The sequence below is a fragment of the Meriones unguiculatus genome, chromosome 1 (genome assembly GCF_030254825.1).
Source record: "Meriones unguiculatus strain TT.TT164.6M chromosome 1, Bangor_MerUng_6.1, whole genome shotgun sequence".
Taxonomy (NCBI): Eukaryota; Metazoa; Chordata; class Mammalia; order Rodentia; family Muridae; genus Meriones; species Meriones unguiculatus.
The window spans coordinates 72,818,717-72,841,682 of NC_083349.1; the positions used below are offsets into that span (position 1 = coordinate 72,818,717).

At 51.8% G+C, this 22,966-nt stretch overlaps 1 protein-coding gene across 1 annotated transcript; it reads left to right on the top strand.

Annotated features, from left to right (window-relative positions):
* Positions 1–1,123: 1,123 nt before the first annotated feature.
* Positions 1,124–15,160, top strand: LOC110549813 (inactive pancreatic lipase-related protein 1). The gene is made up of 12 exons (XM_060377309.1): positions 1,124–1,198; positions 2,205–2,441; positions 2,794–2,919; positions 4,247–4,381; positions 6,248–6,356; positions 7,969–8,088; positions 8,197–8,316; positions 9,851–9,969; positions 10,951–11,080; positions 12,869–12,977; positions 13,465–13,632; positions 15,037–15,160. Exons 1-12 carry the CDS (start codon positions 1,124–1,126, stop codon positions 15,116–15,118), a joined length of 1,530 nt encoding a protein of 509 aa, XP_060233292.1. The 3' UTR covers positions 15,119–15,160.
* The last annotated feature ends 7,806 nt before the right edge of the window (positions 15,161–22,966 follow it).

Here is a 22,966-nt window from a genome sequence, read left to right on the forward strand (position 1 = left end):
AGCACAGGCTGGGTGAGGGCTTATCTGTCTCCTGTGAACTGGCCAGCTGCTTACAGGAGCCCGGATCTGAGGGTCACTCCCGTCTGTCTGCGGCTGTGCCTCCTTTCGAGGATCTGGGAGAACAGGGCTGACAGGCTGCGGCCTGCTGGTGGGGCTGGGGCTCCTGAGCCCCCACTGTTGGTTACAGTGACACCACTGCAGCTGCTCTAAGCACTGCTTCACACTGCTTCCCACGCGGCAGCAGGAATGGGTTAACGGGCTCTAGACTGTGGAGGGTTCCTGAAGGAGCCTCGAATTTGTCTCCAAGGCTCTTGTGCCTAGATGTTTCTAGTCTGCAAGGGAAGGGCGCTTTAGAGAGGAAATTCTCCTTTTCCTTTACTTTCCATTCTTCCAGGAGAGTCCCATGCAGTATACACGGTATAGACGAGAGAGACTGCCCCTTGCTAGCAGCACTTGCTGCTGCTTTTTTTTTTTTAAGAAGGGTGGGGTTCATGTTGGAAATAGAAACCAAGGTCTTACATGTGCCAAGAAAGTGTCACCTTTGAGCTACAACTGGACCTCTTTAAAAAATAACGTTTCATTTTCTCTTGAGACAGAACTTCACTAAGCCGCTCTTGCGCATCCCAGAAAGGCCTTGAACTCACATTCCTCCCATCTCAGTGCAGCTGTGTGCTGCCTGAGCCCTGCACACTGCTCAGTGATGAAACTGAATCAGAAAAGCAAAGCCGCTTGGCTCCTGGGATTCTCACAGACACATGATGGAAGGCCAGAGGCTCACCTGCTCCTTCCGTCAAGCATGCTTTCATCTTCCCAGGCTTGTGGGAAGATCCGCCTGCCATCCCAAGCCTGTCGGGTGTACATACAGGTTGAAGGACGGATTTAAGGTACAGATTAAAGGATAAAGTTCACGTAGCTCCTGTTCTCATCACTCGCTGTTTGCTTGCACTGGAGTCTGGAAGATAAGGCTGTAGAATAAAAGGTCCTGCTGGGTCTCAGGGGAGCGAGCACCTGGCTCCTCGGACCACATCAGCCACCTTGGGTCTGTTCTTCCACCAGCCAAAAAGCAGAGGTGAGACAAACAGCCCCGGCTCCCCAGAGACTTGCCTGTGGACCCAGGCTGAGTATGCATGATGGCATTGACTGTTTCAGATGCCGGTCCTCTGGACAATCCTGCTTCTCCTGCTGGGAGCGGCTCACGGTAAGGGACACCACAGTGCCCGATGCCCGTGGGGGGAAGAGGATGTGATCCCTCGCTCATGCAGGGCTGGAGAAAAACCCCATGCTCATGCAGGGATGGAGGAAGCTCTAGCCCCAGCAAAGCTTGCAGGAGCACCTGACTTTCCCAGGGTTCCAGGAGGGGGAGAACAGCTTGGGAGAATGGGCTGGGAAGATGAGAGGGGATAGCTCCCTATGCCTGGAGGAGCTTGTGGCCTGAATTTTAAAGGGAAAATTCTAGAATATCTAAAAGTGGCAAGCGGCCTTTTGCTGAGTTAACACGGACTTCTGGAGGGCACTCTATAAATATGTTGGGAGAGTTGGGGGGGGGAGATTTTGAATATTTTATGAGTTTTTTTACTTTTATTAATTTTTCATGTAATATATTCTGATTACAGTTTCCCCTCCTCCCAATTCATCCCCATCCCCTCTCCCATCCAGATCCACATTCTTTGTCTCTTGTTAAAAACAAGCAGCCATCTGAGGAAAGATAATAAAATAAAAATAACTCTGAATATGACAGAAGTACCAAATAAGAAAAGGAGCCAACTAAAAGGTGTATAACCCACATTCAGATACCGAGACACACGCATGCCCGCACTCAGAAATCCCATGAAAGCCCAGTGCTGAAAGCCACGGCCTATGTGAAGGACGCGCACAGTTAAAACAGACGCATTGCAAGACAAAGAGCTGCACAGAAGCTGCCGACTCACTGTGCTACCACAGTTACCACAGTTACTGTCTTCCTGTGGGGCACAGCCACGTAAGAGCGGTTTGTTTCCCCAGTGAGACTTCCTTGGAGGAGATGCTCCTAGACTTTCCTTTGCAATTGGCTAAGGATTTGAAACAGCTTCTAGGTTAGCATGCCTTCCACAGCCATCATCAGGCAGCCTCCCCTACAGAGACGGGAACAAGCAGCCAGAAAACCCGCAGAGCGCAGAGCGTGAGAGACCTGGAACACTGGTCCCTGAAAGGGGCGTCTCCATCAGCCCCCGCTGCTGGCGAGGAGGCAGGGGCAGGCATGCTCAACCACAGCAGCTTCCCTTGAGCCTGGCCATTCTCTCTCCCCAGGGAAAGACGTCTGCTATAATGACCTTGGATGCTTTTCTGACACTGAGCCCTGGGCAGGGACAGCTATCAGGCCCCTAAAACTTCTCCCTTGGAGCCCTGAGAAGATCAACACCCAATTCCTGCTCTACACCAATGAGAACCCAAATGCTTTTCAGGTGAGACTTCTCTTCATGCTCCAGGACGTTTCTTTATTCTTGTCCCAGCTCCCCATGCCCTGCCCCACCTTCTGGATGAGCGGCTGGCTCACATATGCCAGATGCTCTGGCTAGCTCTGTAACTCTGGTCTGGGCACAGGGCTTACTGTCCAACAACCCCACAGGAATGATAACCTGGGAGCCCCATCCCAGGAGGCAGGGAATCGGGAATGGAGAGGCTAGGATGGGCCTCCAGAAGAGCTGACTCTGTGTTCCTCCTTGAGAGGCCAACACACTGGGCCAGGCAAGGATGGAGATGAGAAGAGACAGGGACAGGTTTGCAGAAAGCTGAAACCCTTTCTGTGTGTCTTAGCTTCTCCAGCTTTCTGACCCATCAACCATTGAGGCCTCCAATTTTCAAGCGGCCAGGAAGAGCCGGTTCGTTATCCATGGCTTTGTAGACAAAGGAGACGAGGACTGGGCAATCGCCATGTGCAAGGTAGGGAATGTTTCATCCACGTGACCACTTTCGCCTGACCTGTCTCACTTTACACAGCTGCAATACACAAGCCTGAAGGCCCAAAATTGTCACAGCAGCACAAATGCTTCTCTTCGCCAGACCCTACTGTTTCTAACCCACACTTGCAGCCAAAAGCAGGGCTCTGCTTTGGGAACTCGCCCTCCCCGACGGCCGGGCTTCCTGTTCTGCATGGTTCAGGAACACTTGCTGTCATTTCAGCAGGAGTGTTTGTATTTCTGCAAATCAGGGATTGCGGAGCTTTGCTTGTCCAAATCTTCCCCACAGTCCTAAGAGTCAGAGGCATGTGGCTGCGACCATTTATTGAAGACACAACTGACTAAGATTGACAGGTGACTCTGAAGAGGCCCAGTGGGGACTGGGGCAGGAGAAAAGGACACCTGGTGATATGGACAGCCACAGAAGGACACAGACCTACCCACATGTGCTCACGGGATACAGGCAATACAGGCATAGATGCACACATGGCTGACATGCATAGCACACACATGTAGATTATGCATAGAATCCATGTAAGAAATTGTGCAATCCTGTGTCTTCCATGTATACAGAAATCGTGATGTTCTTATTTATTGTGGTGGTAATGTTGCCAAGAAAAATTGCAGTTGGTCACTCCGCCATTGTCACCTACCTGTCCAGCCCTTAATAAGCATCCAGTTAGCCCAGCTTACAGCCCCAGACTTTCCACGGTCTGCAGGTTTCTCGGGGCTGCTTCGAAAATGGAAGTCCCAGGAATACAGACAAACTCGAGACATCATACGTGTTAGCACAAGAGGATCTCAGGTGTTGGTGCCGAGCTGGCCGAGCTTGTAAGGGAGACACCCTCTCTGATCCCTCAGTCCCTCTCACATTAGCGCTACTCTATTCTTCACACACCAGCAGTGTGTGTCCGCTCCAGGAAATGCTACACCATCTTCATTGTCGGAAACGGCACCTCCCTCAGGATGTGCCCAGGGGTCCGGCCTGTCACCTAAAAGACATCTCACAAAAGAACCACAAGGCCATGTAGACACTAGTCACCAGACACTATGCTGAGGGCTTCTCCTGTCTCACCCAGATTCCTTTAACAATGTAATCACCCACCTGGTCTGCTTTGGTTGAAGGAATCAGAGGAGCCGGCTTTTCCTCCATCTTTGGGGTTTTCTCTGCTGCTAGGACTTGCCCAGTGGACTGCAGGGTCCCCTGGACAGAGTCCAGCCTGTATCCACACCCTTGGAGCCACCACGCTCTGCTCCCGGCTGGAATGGGTCCCCGGGCCCCATGGCAGCCCTGTGTCTCCCCGCCTTAGAACATGTTCCAAGTGGAGGAGGTGAACTGCATCTGTGTGGACTGGAAGAGGGGCGCCCAGACGACCTACACGCAGGCCGCCAACAACGTGCGCGTAGTGGGGGCCCAGGTGGCTCAGATGATTGGCATCCTCGCGGTGAGCGGGCGGGCAGGCGGGCAGGTGGGGGTGGAGAGGGGGGGTCCGCAGGTGAATTTAGGAGGTGGAGGGTCTATTATCCTCTTCCATTTACAGTTAAGGAAACTGAGGCACAGACAGGCTAGCTAGTGTGCTGAAACACAGGGCAGGTGAGTAGAACGGTCCTTGGGGCCCACATCATGCACGTCTACACACGTGGAATCTGAACATGGCAAAGCCTTATGAGGCCAAGGAGAGCCAGACAGAGCCACAGAGCAGGGCAGAGACTGACAAGCGTGGTTCCCTGTGATTACGGATCCCACCCATGCTGGGAGATGTTTCCTGCCATAAGCATTTCAGCTGCTTCTTCCAATGCTGGCCTTTGATCTCACCAAGCACTCTTATGTTTCTTCTTCGCTGTGTTAATTCAGGAATTCTTTATGGCTAGTTTCTGACCAGGTCAAAGTCCCACTATTAAATGTTCTTCATTTGTTTTATTTATTTACTTTACATCCCAAGGTTCCCCCTCCCTCCTCTCCTCCTAGTCCCCTTCTCCTTCTTTTTCCTTTCTCTTCTTCCTTTCACCCCAGGAAAGAGGAGCCTCCTTCCCTCCGTATCAACCTTCCCCAGCAAATCAAGTCACATCAGGACTGAGCATATCCTTATTCCCTGAGGCCAGGCAAGGCAGCCCTGCCAGAAGGAAGTGATCCAAAAGCAGGCAATAGAGCCCATGTTAGAAACAGCCACCCCCATCCACTCGACAACCCATATGAAGACCAACCTCCCTTCCACCACATATGTTTAGGGAGCCTGGGTCCAGATCATGCATGATTACTTGGTGTCTTAGTCTCTGAAAGGCCCCATGGATCTGGGTTAGTTGTCTCTGTTGGTCTTCTTGTGATGTTCCTGTCCCCTCCAGGTCCTTCCATCTTTCCCCCAACACCTCCACAGGACCCCCGAGCTGTGTCCCATGCTCAGCTGCAAGTCCCAGCATCTGTCTCCATTTGCTGCTGGCTGGAACCTCCCACAGGACAGTCATGTAGGCTCCTGTCTGCAAGCATAGCAGAGCATCTATCGTTAATAGTGTCAGGGGCTGGCTCTCTACCCTGGGTTGGACTTTCCCTCAATCTCTGTTCCCTCATTATCCCTGCATTTCTTGTAGGTAATTTTTGGATCAAAGGTGTTGTTGGTTTCATGTTTTATAGGTAACAGATTTACAAATAACCAAATGCTTCCGTACCCCTACAGAAATCAAAAGCTGTGGGGTTTGTGCAAGAAGCAGTGTGCACTCATTAATGAGTGTCCTGTGGATACCACAGAACAGTGTGTGTGAGTGTCCTGGTGGCCCTGGGTTTCCAGAGGACAGAGTTCATAGCGTACGAGGAAGGAAAGGAGGTCAATGAGGTCCTAGGCCTTCAAGGAGCTACAGGGAAGACTGCAGTGACCACAGAGCATGACCTACCAAGGGGTTCTGGGAAGGGGGAGAGCACTCAGGCTTGATGCAGGCACGTGGGGACAGCTAGCCAACCTTGTCTTGGGAAGTCTCCCCAGGAAAGGAGAGCCTCTGGATGTCTGATGACAGGGACTTTAGATACTAGTTGGGCAAGCAGTTAGGAAAATGGGCCACAATGGTGTAAGGCAGGCCCAGGAGACACAGTGAAGGAAGTAGTAGACTCTGTTTGAGGCCACCGTAGGCTTTGGCTAGAGAAGAGGCAGGAAGAGCCACACTTCCTGCCTGGAAGCTGTGAGGTTGTGGAAAGTCTGGAAAGTTGTGAGGTTCTTGTCAGGGACTGGAGTGCAAACCGGGGGCCCAAGAAGAGGAGGAACCATCAGAACAGCAACCCCAGAATATAAGCATGACCTGCAAATATGATCTCTCCTCCCCAGACAAACTACAGCCACTCACCTTCCAAAGTCCACCTCATTGGCCACAGCCTTGGAGCCCACGTGGCAGGGGAGGCAGGAAGTCGGACTCCAGGCCTAGGCAGGATTACTGGTAAGGCCCAGGTCACATTCCGGCAACCCCTATGAGCCCGTAGCCCAGCTTAGAGCTGTCCTGATTCCTTGGCTGTGGCAGGGACGGGTACAATCTGGACAGGGATTTTAGGAAGCTTCTAAGAAACACATGGGCCTCCCCGGTGGCAAGGAAGATGGCGCTGTGCTTCTCTGTGCTACTTCAGCCATGACCGTAGGTGCTCCTCTCCAGGTGCAATCCCTCCCTCCATGTGGGTCACATAGCAGCTTTGAACACCAGGAAAGGGCGGAGCACAGCTAGAACGGACAGGAGCAAGTATACTTGAACAGCTGCCCAGTCCTTTCCTTCTTTCTGAAGTCGGGGAGAGTGGCACCGGAAATTGCTTCCCACTTTTTCTGCTGGCAAAGGAATCCCAGCTGCCATAACTACCAAAACACTCTAACTGGCACACCAAAGCAGCCTTCAGACACAGCAAAGCCTTTGCGTTACAAGAACATATCTGCACGAGAATATCAATGCCACTGTTAGAGAAAGCAGAGGCTGAAGGCCGAGTGCCCTAATCACTGCACAAAGCTCCGTACTCCTCACTTGTCTGCTCCTTGGAACTGAAGAAACTCGCTCAGGGAAGCAAATAATTAGCCTAAGATTATATGATTCCCTGCCAGTCTCTGTGCCACGCTTTGTATATTGAATTGTTTAACCAACAACATTATAAAATTGATGCAGTTATTGCTTTCATTTATAAAACAGGGAAACTGAGATACAAAAATCCTGAATGACTTTCTCAGTCATGCACAAATTGCTGAAAAAGTAGCTCAGTAGATATTTGGAATCAAGAAACTCATGAAGACACAGAATACTGTTTTCGTCACCAGGGTAAAAGAAAGGAAACTGCTGATATTAAATGTGGGAAATGCATGGAAGGATCTGATGCAAAAGTGAATCCGTGCTCGCGCACAGTCTGAACCCTTCTGCTCGTGCCCAGTCTGAACCCTTCTGCTCGTGCCCAGTCTGAACCCTTCTGCTCGTGCCCAGCCTGAACCCTTCTGCTCACGCACAGTCTGAACCCTTCTGCTCGTGCCCAGTCTGAACCCTTCTGCTCGTGCCCAGTCTGAACCCTTCTGCTCGTGCCCAGTCTGAACCCTTCTGCTCGTGCCCAGCCTGAACCCTTCTGCTCGTGCCCAGCCTGAACCCTTCTGCTCGTACCCAGTCTGAACCCTTCTGCTCGTGCCCAGTCTGAACCCTTCTGCTCGTGCAGTCTGAACCCTTCTGCTCGTGCCCAGCCTGAACCCTTCTGCTCGTGCCCAGTCTGAACCCTTCTGCTCGTGCCCAGCCTGAACCCTTCTGCTCGTGCCCAGCCTGAACCCTTCTGCTCGTGCACAGTCTGAACCCTTCTGCTCGTGCCCAGCCTGAACCCTTCTGCTTGTGCCCAGTCTGAACCCTTCTGCTCGTGCCCAGTCTGAACCCTTCTGCTCGTGCACAGTCTGAACCCTTCTTCTCGTGCACAGTCTGAACCCTTCTGCTCGTGCCCCAGCACGGCATGAGCCCATTCAGTTGCAGGCCGTGCGGCCTGTCCAGTCCTCACCTTGGTCCTATGGCCCCGCGGCCTGACGCTGCTGGCCCTCTCTTTCAGGACTGGATCCTGTCGAAGCGAATTTTGAAGGCACTCCTGCAGAGGTGCGGCTGGACCCCTCAGACGCTGACTTCGTTGATGTGATTCACACAGATGCGGCTCCCCTGATCCCATTCTTGGGTGAGCCCCGTGGTGATCCAGCCTCGAGCTGAGGACAAGAGGGATGGTATTTTAACCCTATGAGCTCCGCACCCCACACCTGACTCCTTGCTGTTACAAACATTTCAGGCTTTGGAACAAACCAAATGGTGGGTCACCTTGACTTCTTCCCCAACGGAGGACAGTACATGCCCGGGTGCAAAAAGAACGCGCTGTCACAGATTGTGGACATAGATGGCATCTGGTCAGGTAAAGCTGTGGGGGCCGGGGTGCTGCTTCTTTGGGGTACTCAGCATTTGCCAGAACAGCTCTGGGGAGGGGCATTGTGTGGGCGGTGGAAAACTTTGTGTGTTCATCCTTAGATACCAGGCTGCTCTGGAACATGACATAAGGCCCCTCGTTCACCCGGAGCAGTCTCTGCCTCACCAGCACTGCCAAATGCATGCCCGGCCACAGTTAGCTTATTTTTTACACAGGTTTTGGGCAGCAAACTCAGGCCCTCATACTTTCAAGGCAAGCATTTTACTGACTGAGCCATCTCCCCAGTGCCATGGCAAGTTTTAGTAATAAAATGTACCTCCTTTTAAAAATATTTTATTTTTCTTTCTGCATATTATTTCTGAAAAATAACTATGTAGTTCTCAGATCTAATGATTCTGTATTTCCTTAACAAATTATTGTGGGTATGCCAGAATGCAGAAGCAATAAAGACTCATAAGCTCTGGCTTAGAGCTGTAACCCAGCTGTCAGGTAGTGGTCAGCTCACGGAGAAGGGGAGGTGACGAGACTGAACATAAAGGGTATCTCCAGAGAACTGCCCTGAGAACATTCCCTGTGCCGCAATATTACAGTTCAGTCCTAGGCAGCCAGCTTCACATCAGTGACTAGAACAAGGGGTCCCAGAGGCTTGCACAGCAAAGCCATCTTCACAGCACAAGTCACGGCTCACTTGTACTGAGCAGGAATGAGGAGCGGTCATGTGAGGAGGGCCAGGATGGGGCCTGGTGACTGGCTGCTGATGGGCACACCTAAGGTCAAAGGGCATCTGTCAGTCACAGCTCCAGGACTGTCCAGTGAGATCACGACTTCAACAGTGACTTTCAGCCACACTAGCACCGTTCAAGCTAAAACCCTTGGTGGTGTGACAGAACACTATGAGTGTTGTTTTTATTCAGTCAAAATGGCTTGGCTGTCCTCCGTCAAGGCTACATGTTTGGACCTGGGCAGCTCCTCAGCAGTGGACAATAGAGTTCAGGTCTAGGAGGGGTGCTGGGACAGTTGTCAGGTGACTGGAGATGCAACATGAGAGAACACGGTAGGCATGAGAAAGGCTAAGAGAGACGGCTAAAGCCTCTGGAAGCTTCCTTCACCTTCGCGTGCACAGGGGCATTGTGATAATGTCCGGGTGCTGATGGTGCCACATCTGGAAGAATGTGGCACATCTGGCCGTGTTTGAGGATTCTCAACCTTACACCTGGACACAGAGGGGTGGTGCTGAGTGCCAGATGAACTCCCCCCTTACCAGCTGTGAATCACCTGTGGAGATTCTAACAAACCGTGACACCTGTGGGGGGGGGGCGTTAGTAGATAATACTAGTGAAGCAACAGGAACATTACGCCAGCACTCAAAGCCTCGTTTGTTTACTGTCATTATGTGCATGAGTTATGAACTTAAATTTTGAGGAGACCACTCGGCTCCGGACCTATCACCCTGGAGGAAGGCATGGGTGCTGCGACAGCCTGCCTCCATCACCTGAGCCGGGCTCCTGTCTCGTTTCCTCAGGAACCCGGGACTTCGTGGCCTGCAACCACCTGAGAAGCTACAAGTACTACCTGGAGAGCATCCTCAGCCCCGACGGGTTCGCGGCGTACCCCTGCGCCTCCTACCGGGACTTTGAGTCTGTAAGCTATTCTGCCATGAGGGGCACGGTTCCACCGCTTGGGAGTCCACGGTGCCTTCTCTCTACCAGCTCCACCCTGTCCCTCAGAATGCACACTCTGTGGAGTGGAGGAGAGGGAAAGCCTCCACAACGTTAGGCAGGAAGTGGAGGGAAATCCGTAACAGATGAGCCACATAGAGGAAAATTGTTGACGAGCAGAGAACACATCCAGGCCGACCTGAATTTGGGAGGTATCCTGCAGAAGAGCACACTGGAATCATATTTGAAGAAACAGTAGAGGTTGGAAAGGAAGGCACAAACACAGAAGAGAGTGTGCGGGGGCAGGGCCACCCCAGTTCAGATGGGGGAAAGCCAGATGGTAGGATTCCATGTGCCGGGCTGGCCACACCAGCACACACCGCACCTGCCTCTTCACGGGAGCAGGTGGGCATCTCCCACTGGCTCTACACTGTGACATCATGCTGACCGCCTGAGGTTGGCCAGTGTTGACGGATTTACACTGCAGAGCTTGGCAAACTCTGGGTCTGGATCTGTAGCTCAATTGGTAGAACACTTGGTTGGCACACACAGAGCCCTGGGTTAAGACCCCAGCACCTTACAAACCAGGCAGTGAAGCCCAAACCTGTGACCCCAGCATTTGTGGGACAATAGCAGGATGATCAGAAGGTCAAGGTCATCCGGCTGAGGTCAGACAGCCTGGGAAACATAGGAATCTGTCCAAAAGAGGAGAAAGAAAACTACTGGTAAAGCCTGCAGTTTATATGGCACGTGGACACCACCAGCGCTCCCTGCCTGGGAAATACAACTGGTAGAGAGTGGACCGAGATGGTAACGGTCCTTGATGATTCTACCACGCTCCCATCAGGGCTGGGGATCAGGGATCGGGCTGCAGACGCGGGCTCCGACTCCCTCCCTGTTGCCAATGAGGGAACTGGGAGGAGAGTGAGCCACTCCGGCCTCACAGCCCCCTCTCTCCCACCAGAACCAGTGCTTCCCCTGCCCGGCGGAAGGCTGCCCGCAGATGGGCCACTACGCTGACAAGTACGCTGGCAGGACAAGTGGGGAGCAGCGGAGGCTCTTCCTGAACACAGGGGATGCCAAGAGCTTTGCACGTAAGCTGACGGCCTGCCGGGGTCAGGAGAGTCGGGCCTGTGAGGAGGGAAGGTTTGCCTCTGACCTGAAAGACTTGTGAGCATGTTTTGATTACCTCAGAGAAGGGCGTGGCCCTCAGCGTCCCAGGCCCGACTCCACGAGGCACAGGCTGCACTCAAAAGTCTCCTACCTTATCTCCGCTCTGTGGAAGAGCTGGAATCAACAGTGCGATTTGTGGGGCTTAGGCAATCTGCACTGCTTTGGGAACAACTAGCCTGAATTTTCCCTCCTCTACAGTTCATCATCCCTTTCCTTTTTAGGACCCTCTCTCTGTCTCCATCTCTCTGTCTGTCTGTCTCTCTCTCACACACACGCACCTCTGTATTCATTCAGCAGACACGCTTGGCACCAGCTCTTTGCCAGGCGGTCTCCACAGGAAGCTCAGCTCCCACACTGGTACATCCTTTCTCTATCCACGTGCCCCTGGTGCCTCTCTGACGTCGAGGGGTCAACTGGAGCAGGGGTGTTTTCTCTCCTAATCGCACTAAGCCCAGTCCAGATTAGGCATGTATAGGCCATTTGTGACAATTCAGCTTAGTGATTTCCGGGAGGTGTCTCTTGGTAAAAACAGAAACTGTATTTATAAGACTCCATGAAAACAGTGAGTCTTGGGTAGTTTCTGAAATTCAGGTCTATTGAGGTATAATTTACATATAGAAGACTCATTCTTTTTAATGCATACTTCTGGTCTGACACACCAACAGACGGCTTCCGTGGAGATTTGGGGCCTTCCCATCACTGTAAACACACATACCTATAATTTTTGCCTGAAGACTGATTAATCAGCCCTCACTGATGTAGCAACACTTGGAATGACGGACTATATTTTAACAACAGAGGAACCGTTCAAAACCATTCCCCCAGTGACATGTATTTATGGGTCACAGATATGGGCTGCTCGGTGCGGGCTAGAAGGATGATCAAGACCCTGCTTTGGGATTTATGAGTCCTCGGCAGTCCTGGGTCTGGTGGGCTGCTGCTGGTTAGAGGGTGGGGAACTGGATCCTGAAGCAAGAAAGGACGGGCAGCATCTGTGTGAATGTGCAGGCTGAGTGGGAGCTAGGCAAGGGTGAGCATGTGTCTGTGCACACGTGTAGACACCTGGATGTGTGTGAGTGTATGTGTGCACACTGGGGGCACATGTGCATAACTGTATATATGTGAGGATTTGTGTTTGTATGTGCTATGCCTGTCTGTGCATGTATGGGATGTCTCCGTGTGTGCGTGTGTATTTGTGAAAGCACACAGGCCCTGGGACAGCACCCCAGTTATTTGTTTACATGACAAGTACCTGAGGGCCAGAGGTCCTAGGGATGTGGAGATGGGCAGACGCAGGCTGGAGGGGCGCTGCAGGCCTCGCTCCTGAGCTGCCCTCCCATGCTGGCCTGGAGCCTGCCTCCTCGTCTTGCCACGGCACACAGCGCCACCACTCTGCAGCAGAGCTGCCCTGCAGAGCTTTCTCCTTCAGCCCTGTGGGAGCTAGAAGCCACTGACCCCACATGGCAACTTGAGACCCATGAGTGGCCAGGGAGCCTGCGGGGTGGACAGTTCTGTTTTTCATGATGTTAACTATAAGCAGCCACCCAGGCTCTTCTCCCGGGCAGTACTGGGCCCTGGGGGCTTGTTAAGGATTAGTGGGTAGGACTTCTTACACCCTGCGCCTCTCTGTGTGTGAGGGCGGGTGGCAATCTGGGTTTAGGGCACCCATTTTCTGTGTCATACTTGGATGTCTCCCTTGCTTTGCTCAGGCTGGAGGTACCGGGTCTCGCTGACCCTGTCCGGGAGAATGGCCACAGGGCAGGTCAAGGTGGCCCTGTTTGGAAGCAAAGGCAACACTCACCAGCACGACATCTTCAGGTAACCCGGGCGGTGCAGAGCACCGAAGCTCTTACATCGCCAGAGGTCAGCAGGTCTGGAACTACTTTACTACAAAAATACTTTTACACTTGTAGTAATTTTTAATTTAACCTAACCTTTCTTTCTCAATAGATTTAAAAACTGTTACTGATCCAGATACCCTGTCTGCTGATCAGTCTAACAATACATGTTAAGCTAAGAAGATAACTTACTGTATAGATGATCCTTTCAGAAAAAAATCTAAAATAATTTGAGAAAGTTTTACCATTTTTTCTACAAAAAGAACTTGATTTGAGTGAACAGCAGTACTGGATAGCAGGTGTGGTCGCAAGCTTAGTGCCGGCTCCCACCCCTCCATCTTTGCTCGGAGCTCGCATTTGAAAGAAGCCTCCTTGCTTCAAGATGGGCAAGAGCGGAGGGGCGTGGTCCTCTGTGGTCATTCCAGTGCTCTTCCACGAGCGGAATACTTCTCCTTCTCTATTTCCAGGGGCATCATCAGGCCAGGTGCTACGCACTCCAGTGAGTTCGATGCCAGGCTTGATGTGGGGACAATTGAGAAGGTCAAGTTTCTTTGGAATAATCACGTGGTAAACCCAAGCTTCCCCAAAGTGGGCGCAGCCAAGATCACTGTGCAAAAGGGAGAGGAGCAAACGGAGTACGTACCTTCCTTTGCTGGGTTGTCTCATGATGTCTGCAGAGGATGCAGGGGAGCCCTCCCCCAGGACGCACAGGGGGAAAAGAAACCGTTTGCGTTGGGGTGGAGAAAGTGCAGAGGGGACAGTACCTGCTGAATCCCCATCCACAGCTTCCTGTCTCCCTGCTATGCATGCACCAGGGGCCTTCAGTAGAAGGGAGGGAAAGGGGAACAAAGCTTCTCCCCAAGCCCAGCAGAACCTCCTGGTGAGGATGGTGGGAGGAGCAGGCTGCTGGTGATGTTTGGAATGGTGGTCTGTGAAAAAGTGTTCCCAGGCCTGGGTGCCACAACTGTATGGCCAAAATCACATTAGCGTGTCACTAGAACCCTGAAGGTTTCTGAAGAGGATGGCACACTTGCTGGAAATCAAACTTCCCTAGTTGAAGCTACCCCCGAGCCCCTACAGCCCTGAGCCCATCTATGTCTGATAGACACTTGGTGCTGAGCCTTCAACTCTGCCTGCTCACTCTCTGTGGGAAGAATCTCCTTTGTGCCTTGCTGGTTGGTGGCGGCACTAGTCTAAGCCCAGCACTCAGAAGGCCGAGGCAGGCAGATCTCTGAGTTCGAAGCCAGCCTGGCCTACAGAGTGAGTTCCAGGACAGCCAGGGCTACAGAGAAACCCTATCTTGAAAATACCTTATACGTTAATTTGGGTTCGTGTGGGCAAATGGCATGGTGCATAGAAACTCAGAGGACACCTTGCCAGTTACTTCTGCTGTGTGAGTTGTGGGATCACACTCAGGCCAGCAGGCGGTGTAGGTGAACGTGCTGTTACCTGCTGAGCCATCTCACGAAGAATCGCTCCTGAGAGATTCTGACACCAAGTGTTTAAAATATAAGAAAGTCAAAACCCACTTCAAATGTCACAAATTACTCCGGGAGAAGGGAACAAAACTCAACTAGTAAATTATTCAGACATTCTACTGTTAGGAGACTTGCCAGGAATAATAATTAGAAAGTTAAGAGCAGTCAAGATTATGACTCACCCTCTTCGTGGGTCCCTCTCCCATGTAATCTGGTGTAAGTCATTTCAGTGGGATCTCACGCACTACCTAGGACCTGCGACGGGAAGAGCAGGGGAAGCAAGCCTGCCCTGCCTTAGAAGCCCACCCCACCCAGCGCCACTGTAAATGTGACTTTGACCTGGAGCTCAGCACACTCCTACCCTGTCCGAGGGCCGTGGCCTTAGGACTCCACAGTCTGTGAGCGCACCAGTGGCAGAACAGCCTGGGCTGGTGGCTTCTCACCGGAAACTCAGCGGTGGCAGCCCGAGCGTGCCTCTCTCGGGCTCCTGAGATGCAGATCAGTGTAAGCTGCTGCGCCCCTGCAGAGCACACCAGGACCAAGCGCTTTGTTTCCTTACAGGCACAACTTCTGTAGTGAAGACACTGTGAGAGAAGACACTCTGCTCACTCTCATGCCTTGCGAAACCCCAGACACGGTGTGACCTCTCGTTAGCACCAATAAAATCCTCTGCTGCATGTGCCCACATGTGTCTATCTCAGACGTCAGCCGCCACCTGTGGGGACATTTAGCGACCAAACCCTTAAAACATGGAGGGCCTTTCTCTGTATGTGGGTGTCCCGGCATCCAGCTGAATGCCACCTTACCCGGCTTCCTGGTCTCCTCCACACCCAGCTTTCTCTTCCTCAGAGAGGGGGAGACTCACAGAAGGGAAGGGTGAGTGGCCGGGAACTCTGAGAATCCTTGCCCTCCCCGCATCTTCTTAGAGCAGGAAACCGAGGCAGAGAACAGGGAGGTTCTGTACACATATGACTCTGTGATGCTGATTTCCTGGCATTTTGGAGGTGATGGGGGGGACGGGTTTCGGGGGAGAAGCCTGTGATAGCCCTTATTGAGAAACCCAGAGCTTCACATAAGCATCACAGTCCCTGCCTCGGGCCCTTCTTGCCTGCCTGCAAGCTGTGAGGAAGGACTCAGAATGGGTTCTAGGAAAGGCACGAAGTGGACTTCCTGCTAGGATGACCACAGTGCCTGTGATGGCTGAGGGGAGTCCTGACAGGGCCGAGTTCACAGACTCCACTACAGATGGTGCTCTCAGGGTGACCCAGCCTCATAAGCGATATCTGAGACAGCCAAACACACCTGTGACTTTCCACAAAGGTAGAGTTACTGGACAACAATAAATTAACGAGCCTTGTAGGCTTTCTTGGCTGAAGTTGACCGAGCGCCCCGGTTTTGCTTGACAATCACAGCCACATCTGCAGCAACCACACACCCTTTCATTCTGGCTCCATTACTGATGTTAACGCTCAGATCTTGCTTCACATGTGGACCAGATCTGAAGGTTTATGAACCACAGCTGTTCAAACGCAGAGCTGACAAATGCAGGTCCAGGTGGCAGGCCATGCAAAGTACCGCTGTGAGTGGGTTGAGGGTCATGAAGTAAGAAACTCACCTGCAAGCTGAGCCTGGGGAAAGAGGCAGGCCTTCCTTGTGGTGATTTCCCCAGTGGTGGCTCCGTGACGAGGGATCATGAGGCAGCCTGCCTGCCGTGTCTCAGTGGTGGAGGCCCTGCATAGTTCCAGGTCTAGTCCCGGGTCTGGGGTGACTGGCAAGCACGTATTAGAGTTGCTGGTGTGACTTGGTATGTTCACAGGTATCATCAGCCACTGGTAGAAATGGAATGTCAGTTTGTGTCTCATGTACAGGCAGATGGAGGCTGTCACTTGTATAAACAGGATGTAGGCTTCCTAGTTCCTGGTATTTATAGTCAAATGGAATGGAGTAATTCAAGCTGAGAGCTGTGATTTCATCACAGTGTAGCATAGCTGAGAGCAGGCCTAGTCTCTTCTCACCCAGCCAGGCAAGCCACACCCTCCCCAGAGCATGGCCCCTTTAGTCACCACAGCAGCCTTGGTCCTGGCTTCCTTTCTGTCCTGCTGCCCACAGTGAGCCTTCCCAGAGGGTCAGACTTGTTGTGCCTGGTGCTGTGGTGGACTCTAAAGAGGCCACTGTTTTTGTTTTTGTTTTGTAATGCCAGGTTCACGGGACCCTCAGAGATCACTAGGAGACAACTCGATGCATTTGCTAGAGAGCTTTATTACGAGAGCGATCGAACTCGGGACCCTAGTCTCACTGACACGGCAGTAGAGAAGTGGGACCCCGAGCTCTGAGTGAACAGGATTTTTAAAGGGAAAGTCTGTGAGCCAGGGGTTTCCATGGCAGCAAGCAGGGGGGCACAAGCCTTGTCGTTACAGAATTGGGTGAAGTTTAGCAGTGCAGGGTAACCTTTTCTGAGGCACATAATCACAATGGCTAACATATGATCACAATGGCTATTTTTCTAAACCACATCTGAAACACTGGAGAGAATTTTCCCACCCGATTCTCAACTGATTCCCATTGATTATTGCCAGGGAGTTTGTCTCTATTTTCTATGAAGCATTTATTCTGTTATATTTCCTAAAAGAGTTAACTTTGTTTTCTGCCAGGTGTACATTCTGTAATATTTTCTGGTACCTGAATTTAGTTCTCAGTCAAGAGCTTTATTTCAAAATGGAGTTATATTCAGGCTAACTTAAACTCTTCAGTTTCATTTCTTTAAAGACTCATTACTTATTTATTTACTTTCTTACTTATTTAATGTAGGTGAATACATGCCAGAAGAGGGCACCAGATCGCAGTATAGATGGTTATGAGCCACCACGTGGCTGCTGGGAATTAAACTCAGGACCTCTGGAAGAGCAGACGATGCTCTTAACTGCTGAGCCATCTCTCCAGCTCTGAAGAGCCCGCTATAGGAGAGGGTTTCCCAGTGTAACCGAGAAAACCCAAACAAACCCTGCAGCCCACTGGTGATAGGCATGTGCCCTTAAGAGTTACTAATTCCGAGGACTGGACAGATAGCTTAGTGGCTACAGGCATTTGCTGTTCTCAAAGAGGACTCTGGTTCGGTTCCCAGCACCCACATGGTCCAGCAACCATCTGGAGCTGCAGTTTCGGAGGTGAATGGACATATGTAAGGCCAACAGTCACGCATAAGAGAAAACAAGTTCTGTTACTGATTCTGCTCAGCACACGCCGAGCCACACGCACCGGCCTCTCTCCTGCTGGCTTTGCCTGGAGAACATCTCTGGTGCGTGTGTTCTGATAGCCATGGCTTTTCAGGCCCTACGGTCACTTCTGTCAGAAGCCCTTACTTACCCCAGGGGCCTACGTGGGTGCCCTGCGAGGGACTAAAACTGGAAGAGGCTCGGCTCCTCTGCCTTCATCTTGGAGCACCCATCTCTGCGGCTGCCTTAACCTTTGGAGGTGGCTCGGTCTGGTCAACTGAATATGCACAAAGTGGCGCTTAGGGAATATTTGTCTGGAACCAAGATTTCAAGGTTAGTTTACCTGAAACTTTCCCAATCTCTCTCCTTCCCCTTCAAGACTGAGGACAACAGGACTGGAGAGATGACTCAGAGGTTAAGAACACTGGCTGCTCTTCCAAAGATCCTGAGTTCAATTCCCAGCAACCACATGGTGGCTCACAACTGTCAGAAATGGGTTCTGATGCCCTCTTCTGGTAAGCATGAAGACAGAGCACTCATATCCATTAAATAAATAAATCTTAAAAAAAAAAAAAAGAAAAGAAAAAGAAAGACTGAAGACAACAAGATAGGATTATCTGAGATTTTTGTCAAGACAAGCCAGGCCTCAGCACCAACAAATCACCAGCTATCAAATGTCAGTGTCCCTGGTTCCAGACCCTGGGACGGCCTCAGGAGGCTACCCACCATCAGCTGTTTTCTGGCCGAAGCTTCCTTCTCTGCCTCTTGCTTCAGGAAAGGGAGCTTGAAGCTGACAAGGAAAGGGCATCACCTCTCCAGTCAGCCTGCCTTTCCCGGTTTGTTCTCCATCTACTCCGTCTCGTCTGAAATGTCAAATAAACAGGCTTGGGCTGTGTAGCAACAGCACAGAATGGGTGGAGACTCAGCCGTAAGTAGCCATGCAGTAGGTGACAACGATGATGGTGGCAGCAGCAGGGACACTCCGCTCCCCAAATGTGGGGTCTCCGAGCAGTAAGGTGGGTGCTGGTGGGTGCTACGTGGCACAGCGGGAGCCAGCTGTAGCGTTGACCCCACATCACATACCAGGTGGCACCACATCAGCAAAAGAGCTCAGTCACTGTGGTATAGATTCTATATTTCTGCAAGTGCATATCACACGCAGCTGTGTCCAAGTGGCTCTGTACATGGAGCTGTGCCAGGCACTGGGCAAGAGACAGCAGAGGATACCAGCTGTACCCTGGGAGTGTGAGTAGCAGTGCTGGGCACCGCTGGGTCACTGTGTTCTGGGTACACAAAGCAATGTATGCCCTAGGACAGGGTGACCAGGAAAGAGAACGAAGACATTGGCAGTTTTTACAGGGGTGGTAGTTTGGGCCTGAGTTTGATGAGCCCCCAGAGATGTCAGCTAGCAGGCTAGCGAGGAAGGAGGCAGTCCCTGTGGGTGTGCAAACTCACATGGGGGTGGGAACTGTGTGCACTGACTGCCTGGACCCAAGTATGATGAGGCGGCCGTGAACTACAGCCCTGTTCCCTGGTCACAGCTAAGATGTAGCTTTGCCCCTCACACTGCAGGCACAGTGGCATAGAATAACCGGTTTTAAAGTGAAGGAAGGCAGAGAAGATTATACAGTGATGGAGGGAGGAGGGCAGGCAGTGTGCCTGCCGCCCCCACCAGGCCCTTTGCCTCAAGCCCTGCGCCTCAGGGGCCTCCGCTAACCCGAGTTCTAACAGGTACAGTTCTGCAGACACAGTAGTAGCCGCATGCACCAGGAGACGGAGAGGCGGCCACAGCCAAGGGGCCCCAAGCTGGGGTAGCGCCAAGTCCCGGCCCTCTTGCTCCCCAGCCTTAACAGAGCGTGTGTCCTCATATGCCGTATGTATCTGGTCGAAGTGTCCACATATCAGATGTGCTGGACAAAACCCACAGAGAGGCAAAGGGCGGATCCCAAGGCTGAACCGACAGGTGGGGGTCAAGTGCTCTCTTCCTGGTACTGCTGGGATGTGGGGCTCTGCTGAAGAAGGCCTAAGCGTGACCTTTCTGGGTAGCCTCCAATAGTGAGCTTGGGGACCGCCTGGGGCCTGACTGCCAGTCAGCCGGCCATGAGCTGCTGACCCAGCAGCTTCCACCCCTGCATTCACCTTCATGGGTGTATGGCACTGCCTCGGCAGCTGTCCACCTGTGCCTCCCAGGACCTGCCCTCTGGCCAGTTTTGGGACTCTGCCACGCTCAGCACAGCAGCTTGATCAAGGGCTATAACACTTTGGTATTGACACCATAGGCATTGGAATGCCCGAACTTCCGCTGCCACTGCGACCTCATTTAAAAGAGCTGACTAACTGTGACACCGTGGAAAGCTCTTCCCACACCATGGCCTATCTGGTGGGCCTTGAAGCACCCTAGCCGTTCCTGGGAGACCTGGAACCTACTTCCCATTCAGAAGCCAGGCTTCCAGCGTGGCATTTGGCCAGCAACATCCAGCGACCCCTGGTCAGCAGTAGCTCAGGGAACATCAGCCGTCAGCAGTGTCCCAGGGACTGCCCATGCTCCCAGCAAACGGAGAACAAGCCTGGGGTCCTCACATGCTGACCCAGGGAGAGGGATAGGCTCTGGTTCACGGGATTATTCCATGGCGGACCTGCCAGTAGACCTGGCCTGCACAAGTCTCATCAGTTTCCCAGATTCCCAGGGGTACATGAGGCCAGTTTCATTGGGGTCTGTGTGTGTGTGTGTGTGTGTGTGTGTGTGTGAATCAAAAGCTAAGGCTGGTTCACAATGCACATGAAGAGAATCTTTGGAGCATTAAAAACATGCTGTGTGGTTGTGGAGTTCTGAAGTAATTACAAACACTCACATAGTTTGCTACGCGCCCTTTGTTTGGAGAATGTGTTTCCTCTTCCTCTAAGATCAGACCCTGTGTTCTCCTGGGAACATGACATCAAATCTAGTCAGACTTCTGCTTTTAAGTTTCTGACCACCAGTGCTGACTGGAAAACACAGACAATCCCCATTTGGTGGCACTAAGACATGGGTCCTTATGAGACTATCTTTAGTGCCATAAGCTTGTCCCCAATAAAGGGACTAGTGCCCTAGAAAGAGGCTTTGGGTCTAACACACCCACATCTTCTGCTGGGTAAAGGCGGTTGTCTCTTTCCGTTCCCTCTGCCATGGGAACCCAACAAAAAGGCTGGAAGCAAAGAAAAGACTTTGCCAGACACTAAGTGTTTCATTCTGAGCTCCCCTGTCTGCACCACTATGACAAGAAATTGTTTCCTTTACAAATAATCTAGCATCAGGCAGTCGTTATAGCTACAGGAACATGCAGGAGATTGGGCTTTGCTTACATTCTGACCATTTTCCACAGTAATTCTTGGGGGGAGAGAGCTCAAATTACATGCAGTATAACCAGATGGGAGCTGTGAGAGTGAGCTTTCTCTTAGAACTCTTAATCATTGTTATTGTATATTTATTTGTAAAGACTCACGTCTCCCACGAGACTCGTGGTCCCATAAGAGCTAGGGAGCTGGGTGATGTAAAAGCATTTATTGTGCCGCTCTCCCATCTATGTGAAAAATATCTGAGACAAACAGCTCCTGAGTGTGGCGTGGATATTATGCTGAGTTGGACATGACCATCATCCTCTTGAAGCAGAGTGGGTGTGAGTGCCTGCATGAGCCCTCACAACAGCTAGCCTACTAACACTGCTGTGGAGAGCGGAGGCAGATATGACTCATCCCTCCTTTCCCCAGGTTCCGAACACCGCCGTAGAAGAGATAAACGGTTGACTTGGCTGAAGTTGTCGTGTCACCGACATTCCTGATAGAAAATCAATAAACTTCCTGCTCCACCAAGCTGGACTTTCTTAGGTCTATCAGCTCCTGTGGTCAGCAGTCCATGGCCACTTGGCCCTGTTGCTCTGAGTCTGTGATGGCAAAGTACATCACAGCAGAAACACGCCACAGAGGAGCTGGTTAGCTCATGATGGTGGTGAATGAAAAGAAACAGGAAAAGGGCAGGGTCCCAGTATCCACTTCATGAGCAATGACTCATTTCCTTTTATTAGGTCCTACCTCCTAAAAACTGGCATTTCCCAGTAGCCCAAAGACTGGGCACCAAGCCTTTAACACTTGGACCATTGGCAGAACAGCCAAGATCCAGACTATCGCAGTGGAAGAGAATCAAGCACATTGCAGTCCTGTGGAGATGAGTGTGGAAAGCAAGGACTCAGGCATCTGAAGACACAAAGATCCCCCAAAGAGCCAGAGCTGCAAGGCTGCAGGAAGTGCAGGAGCTGACCTGGGCAGGAGTGTGCCGTATATTGGAGAGGCAAAGTAAGCTAACAAATTCTAGGGCCAAGAAAATTGAGAGGGGAGAGAAGACAGAGGCCTGGGGTGTAAGGACAGATGGCCCAAGCCAGTCCTGGACCCTAAGCAGCTGCAGTGCTACTTGGCAGGGATCATAAGGCCCACTCCAGCTTTGTGTCCACATGTGCTTGGCAAAGGGCTTTTCCCACGAGAGCTGGTGCTCACCTCCTTCTCATAGCAGACACTGGCAAAACCTCTGGTCTTCTGGGTGCCTCAAAGAAGGACTTAAAGCTGACAGGGGACAGGCATGGCAAACAAGGGGAAGCTAATGCATGTTCGTGGGTCCAGCTGGGTTGTCCTGCACAGATACCGTGCAGGCTCTGAACTTCTCAAGAGCATCCTGAGTCTTCCTTCAACCACCACCCCAACAGGCCTTCACTGTGTGTAGTGAAGGCACCCACGCCCATTGGAGGCATTTCAGTGCAAGGACAGAGTTCCTAAATTCCACCCATTCCATGGATCAGCAAAGCAAGCCCTGCAGGAGTAGAGAAGAGTGCTGATGTGGGCCTTAGATGAAGGCCCAACCTCCATTCCCTCAGCTCTTAGTCTTTCTGAGTCTCTGGGGATGCCTTTGAATGACCACCATCCAATCCCCCCCCCACTCCAGCTCCCTCCACCTGTCCTCTGGATTGTGTCCCCAAATGTCTATCTCTCTTCTCATCACCTGGAGCACCATCAAATTTTAGGCAATATCCTACCCACTTTACAGTGAGGTTGAACTTACAATCAGCCTGGAAGGAATATCTAAGGAGACAGTGGTGCCTTTCCCTTTGGCTCTCAGACTATGGAACAATGAACCCCAGGAAGGAGTGTAGCCCCAGGAATACCACACAGGAAAAGAGAAAGGCTAAACCCTGGCTCAGTCAAAATCAGAATTTGCTTCTTCTGGGAAGAGAATCAGTTTGCCGGCAAACCTT

Excerpts from the sequence above, each read along its gene's own strand:
- LOC110549813 (XM_060377309.1), top strand. The coding sequence starts at position 1,124 with ATGCATGATGGCATTGACTGTTTCAGATGCCGGTCCTCTGGACAATCC. Across the intron at positions 9,970-10,950 it reads CCTACCGGGACTTTGAGTCT|AACCAGTGCTTCCCCTGCCC; the intron begins GTAAGCTATTCT and ends CTCTCCCACCAG. Across the intron at positions 12,978-13,464 it reads CACCAGCACGACATCTTCAG|GGGCATCATCAGGCCAGGTG; the intron begins GTAACCCGGGCG and ends CTCTATTTCCAG.